At 50.5% G+C, this 6,000-nt stretch overlaps 1 protein-coding gene across 1 annotated transcript in view; it reads left to right on the top strand.

Annotated features, from left to right (window-relative positions):
- The first annotated feature begins 1,166 nt into the window (after positions 1-1,166).
- Positions 1,167-6,000, top strand: part of Gypc (glycophorin C (Gerbich blood group)) — a 42,005-nt gene continuing 37,171 nt past the window's right edge. The window contains exon 1 of the mRNA XM_036204977.1: positions 1,167-1,353. Within this exon, the coding sequence (XP_036060870.1) occupies positions 1,314-1,353 (40 nt within the window). The 5' untranslated portion in view covers positions 1,167-1,313. The remainder of the gene's footprint in view (positions 1,354-6,000) is intronic.

Raw genomic sequence — 6,000 nt, 5'->3', positions numbered from 1 at the left:
ACTATCTACCTTGATTTTTAAGACAAGATGTCTCAGTAACCTGGAACTCACCAAGCAACCTGGGCTAGCCGGCGGCTAGCCAACGCAAGGAATCGACCTACTTCCACTTTGCCAGTGCCTAGGTTCTAAGTGTTCTGGCATCTGGCTCTTTTACTGTTTAATTGTTTAGGCTAGCATCTGGCAGTGCCTGGGAGGTGAGTATCAGCACACACACCCCTCCTCTCTCCTCTTCTGCTTCTTGAGTGTAGATACAATGTGTCCAGCTGTCTCAAGCTCCTGAGGCTGTGCCTCCCCTGAAATGATAGACCCGTACCCTCTAATTACAAACCAGAATAAACCTGATTTTATCACAGTAACAAGAAAAGTAACTAAGACAGTGGAATTGAACTCTGGTCCTCCTCGTGCTTGCAAGGTGACAGCACCATTTAAAGATACAAGCTGGCAGCCCTGTCGAGTAGGGTGGAAGTGGAGGGCTTTTCGTCAGGTAAACTAAGCCAGACACAGAGGGTCAAATGCATGCATTACCTATCTGGTAGAAAAGTCCAGTAGCAGTTATTAGTGACCAGTGACGAGAGGAAAAACAGAGCAAGGTTGGGTAAGTGGTACTAAAACAGAGCGTGGCTACACACACACACACACACACACACACACACACACACACACACACCATGAGCTGGATGCCTCCAGAAGTAAAAGATTGGGAAAGCGTTAGGAATGCTAACTGACACCATCAGTACGAAGCCTATGTGTATGGATGTCCTGAAATACTGTGCCATACTCTGGAAATAGATACAACAATTAATGTTAATTAAGAGCAATCATTTTAAAAAGAAGAAATGTTTAGATTGGTTCTGGCTGTCCAGCATCCAAGCTGTGCAGGCTTGAAATGCTTGTCTGTCCCTATTTGGACAGTACCCAGCCAGGCCACTGGGTCTCACGTGGGACTTCTCCAGAGCTCACACGGGGAGGGGGAGGGGGTCTAACCACAAGCTTTCTATCTGATAGTGGCAGATGGAAACAGAAACACCGAGAACTGTGAGCCTTGAGCAGAAAGTTAGAGCGCAGAAGAAAACGTTCGGAAGTGGGCGGGTGTGTGTTTAAAAAAAAAAAAAAAAAAAAAAAAAATGGGTGGGAACCTCATGGCCAAGTTGTAGAAAAAAAAAAGTTGAAGTGTGCCTATCTTGGGGCGGAGCCCCTCCCTTCTGCTGGCCGCGCGGAGTGGGAGCCCCAGGTACAACCGAGAGGCAGGGTCCAGGAGCTGGGGACCCCCGCCGCTGCAGTGCGCCCACCGCGTGTCTCCCCGCTGCGTGGCGATGAGCAGCCCCGACAGCACGCCGCCTCCCCCGCACCACGGTGAGTACCGGGACTGTCCCGGATCCCCGCCAGACCCGGGCCGCACTGTGGCGCACCAAGCGCGCGGGGTCCGAGCCCGGGAGCGGCAGGCCTGGCGCCCTGGCCGGATGGATGTCCCCCAGCCCAAAGAGGCCACCAGCTCCGCGGTGGCGCGCTGTTTCTTTGTGTGGGACTTGGGAAGGGTCGGGGACCCGAGGGAGGGAGGGAGAGACCGAGCCTTCAGTAACCAGGCACCCCCACCCCACCCCCAAGGCAAGTTGCTGTGGTCAGGTCAAGTTCGCACCAGGGAACCCTGGCCAACTCCGGGAAAACTCCAAAAATCTCCAACAGTTCTTTCTGGCCCAGTGTCCCTGGGACAGGCACAGACTTTGCGGATCTGCTCTCTCTGACTCCTGGGGATTATGAAACAACAAACAAAAACGACTTTCTTTTTAAACGCTTTAACTTCTTGGTGACAGGAGCAAGGAGAGTCTCCGGATGTAGGAAACACTGATGGGCCTCTCTCTGCCCTGCCTTCTCTGCTTTGGTCTGCTTTGGGGCTTTTGCAGTCTAAAGCGTTATTTTTAAAAGAGCACAACTGTTTATCCACTTTACCCCTTACCTCAGAGAGGAATTCCTCTGAGCCTACATGGGTGTTCTCTAACACAATAAGACAATAAGGGACAACAGAGGCCCTTTTGTTTTTATTATTTATTTATTTATTTATTTATTTGTTCATTTATTTATTCATTTATTCATTTATTTACTTATTTTTGAGACAGGGTTTTATGTCACTCACGCTAGTTTGTAGATTGGACCAGGCCACGCAGTCAAAGATGACTTTGAACTTCTGATCCCCCTGTCTTAAAGTACTGTGATTACAGGCATGTGGCAACACAGAGTTTGTGCCTTACTAAAGAGGGAACTCGGGTCTCTTCCATGCGTGCTAGGCAAGCATGCTACCACTAAACTACACCCTGGTTTGCCCTGTTAAGTCCTGTAAATGCAGGCGGTGGAGGCCTCTCGGCCCCAGTCTTGTGTGGCTTGGATAGTAGGTACCTTATATCGATATTGTGTGGTCTGTGATTGTGTGCCGATCGGTGTCACCAGTACCTGCTATCCTGTATGTTGTCTGTATTGGGATCATCACTGCGATGTCTCAGCTCCAGTTCCGGCATCCACAAAGTGAGAAATCTTCATAGAACAGCTCTCATTGGATTATAAGAATGAGATGCATATAAATACTTGAGAGTGGAGGCTGAGATGTGCCAGATGTTTACAAATGTGTAGCACCCCGAGGTAAACTTTATGAGAGAGTGTTGACTTCAGGGTTCACACGCCTTTTTCTCAGTCTGTGGCTGACTCAAGTTCTCGTGTGAGGATGCATGGGCACGTGTGCTCAGTTTCAGACCTTGCTTGGCTAACAGCTGCCAACACCTCTCTTCTGGGGATGATGGGGTTACAGCCTTTGCTCGGATGCTTCTCCAGATTACAGTCTCCATTGGATTTGTGGCAGGGTCCCTGCTAGGAGACACCCCTGGGGCCCTATTTCGTGCTGCTAATTCAGACAGGATGTGTCTATATCCTGTCTCCATGATGAAGCTGTAGCTACTCTGTGCCTGAGGTCGGAGCAGAGAGAATTAACTTCCCTGTGTTGGGTCTGCCTGGACCCAACAGTGTTCAGGGCTTCTTCTCAGCCTGATTGTCACTGTTACCAGCAAGTTATACACGGGCGGTCTGGTGCCTTGCCCTTGGCTGCAAGGGGTCACTGCTTAGCGTACAGATGCCAGGTTTGGCAGCTTTATATAGAATTGGCTGTCGCTGGCAGAGGCAGAGAGGGTAGCCAGAAATGCCAAATGAAATTACATCTCAACCGTTGTGAAATCCCTCTAGATTTGGGGGACATTGGGAGTCTCGTGGGGCTGGCACAGTAAGCAGCTGACCCTTTCCCAGGGTACCCTCAGTTGGGCAAGTATTCTAGAGGCTTGCAAAACACTCTGGAAAGCTGAGGGCTATGGAGTAAGAGGCATTCTGTGTGTGTGCAGGGGAAGTGGGTAACTGCTTCCACAGTGAGTAGGGAGAGGTTAAGAAAACCAAGTGGGTTTATCTCTGGGTGGCTGGAGCCATCTTTTACGTGGAATTGTATCTACATATGATTGTAAGATCTCTGGCTAAAGTGCCAAGATTTAATCTATGAGACAAATACTTTATGTGCTTAAAATAGTCTTAAATTCTCAGAAACTGTCCTCCTGAGGGTCATGCCAGCTGTGTGTGTGTGTGTGTGTGTGTGTGTGTGTAAAATGTTTGTTCATGTTCACGAGTGTGCGGGTACACCTATTTGTGTGGGCAGGCTTGCAGGCCCGATGTCATTTCTCAGGTGCTTTCCACTTTCCGTGTCAGGCAGGGCCTCTCGCTGTCCCAGAACTCACTAAGTAGGCTAGGCTGACTTGCCAGTGAGCTCCACGGATCTGCCTATCTCTATTTCCCCAGGGCTGGGGTTACACATATGTGCCACCACACCCAGCATTTTCACATGGGTCCTGGTGACCGAACTCAGGTTCTCTCTTGTGCAGCAAGTGGTTTATGGACTGAGCTCTCTCTCCAGTCCTACAGCAGTTTCTAATGTCCATGACCATCTGTGAGTACAGCAAATCACCCCCACACAGCCTTGCTCACTCTAGCCATCTCAGCTAAACTGATGGGTAGGAATTATGGTAACTCTGGAGTATGCCTCTCTAATTACAAGAGAGTCTGAGCATGTTTTATGACTGATAAGACATGCTATTACTTTTGGGGGAAGTGCCTGCTAATCCATCCATCTATCTGTCTATCTGTCCATGTGTGGTGTCAGACCTGGGCGTTCACTGACTTTGGGGGGGGAGGCAGAATCACAATATCTCAATGCCTCAGCTTTCTCTTCCATTGGTGGGAATAAAACCAACTTCCCAGTATCCACTTGGCGAGCAGCAGGGACCTGGAGCCTTGCCTAGCAGTGGTGGTTTAGGAGAAAGTAAACCCAGCTTGCAGGTGTGGGTACTCTCGGCACTCTCCCAGCGGCAGGTGGCAAGGCTATTATTTCTTGCTTTTGATAGTGTGACAATAGTACCAGTGCTTTTAGGCCAGGCCCTGGTATGGACCTTGCCTGGATCACCGCAGCATGCTCAAAGTAATGGATATTCGGCAAAAGAAACACTGGAGGATCGGGGAGGGCTGCCTGGCTCAGGCTTCCAACATGCGGACTACTAACCTAGGCTGGTGATGGAGGTTGACGGATGCAGACAGCTGAGGTCCACCCAAGTGGGTGTCAAGGCACTAAAATGCCTGTTGCCAGTGAGCATGCGCAAGGCAAGGTGTCCTGTTCACTGCAAGAGCTGTATCTGATTAACACCAAACCAGAGCCCTGTGTGACAGCTGCCAGCCATTCCATAGCTCCTTAGCCAGGCCTGTGTTCCAACCACGATCCATGACTACCTACTAACGCTCTCTCTCCCTTCCTGTGGTTACACCTGCCCCACTCTTCCTGTGGCCTTCCCGGTGGCCTTCATGTATCTGCCCATGCTGTCTGCCTTTCCAGCTTCACCCTTCCTAACAACCTGTATCCAGCTCCTAGATGTCTGGGTTCCCTCCCCTGAACACATCTGCTTGTCTATCAGGGGCTTGTTTATGTAGTCCAACTCATTTAAAAAAAAAATCCCCCAGCCTTGGAAGTCATCCACTAAACAAACCTACAAAGAGGACCCTTTGCAGTCCCAGCGGGTCCTGCATCTGCCCCTTCTCAAGAATCTGACCTCTTGAGTGGCTCTGAGCCCACACCCTCCCCCGGCCTCCTGTCTTCTGCTTAGGGCCTGGCACAAAGGATTAAGTGAGCCCTTCAGAGACAGGTGGTGATTATATAGGCCATGCTAAAGCACAAAGGTGGCAGCATTCCAGAAACAAAGGCCAGAAATGTCTTTGAGAAGTCACCCCTCTAGGTCCCAGGCCAGAACCTGACATATACGGAAAGGTCAATAAATGAGACATTGAAGCAAGCAGAGAGGACACCAAACACATGGCATGCTAAGAACACAACAGCTGAATCTCACTCTTACATCCTCACTCCCACCACCACCTCTCAGCTGGGCCTGGTGGCTCCTTTAGATCCTTAGATCATCTGACCTTCTGGGGGAGTCCGGGCTACCGCCCTCTCAATTTTATAAATTTTAATTTTTGTACATTCTTCCAAAACAATGTTTTTTGTACAACTCTTTAGCCCGTGGTAGAAACAGACAATGGCCTCTTTCCCGCCTGCTGGCCAGAGCCCAGCCCGAGCCTCTGGATTCCATCCGGGGGTAGGTGGGGATTGGACAAGGCCTCACACCAGCTGCTGGACAGCCCTGTGCACAGCTGCCTCCATGCCACAGGGAGCCCCCAAGCTTGGGAAGGGGCTTGCTGTCACTTTGACCTCTGTCGTCGAGGCCCTTGCTCTTTCTCTTGCCTTGATACCCCACACCCTCACCTCTGTCACCTCTCAGTCTCCCTCTCCCTTCTTCCCCCCTTCCCCTCCCTCCTTCCCTCCCTTCCTCCCTGTGCGTATACATGTGATACACATACACGCATCCACGGTGTGTCTGTGGAGGCGAGAGGACAGTGTGGAACGTTGGTCTTCACTTTCCACCTTCCTTGAGACAG

Source organism: Onychomys torridus, chromosome 13 (genome assembly GCF_903995425.1).
Source record: "Onychomys torridus chromosome 13, mOncTor1.1, whole genome shotgun sequence".
NCBI classification, from domain to species: domain Eukaryota; kingdom Metazoa; phylum Chordata; class Mammalia; order Rodentia; family Cricetidae; genus Onychomys; species Onychomys torridus.
Note: the sequence above shows the minus strand (reverse complement) of the source record. Positions and strands in the feature narration are given on the sequence as shown.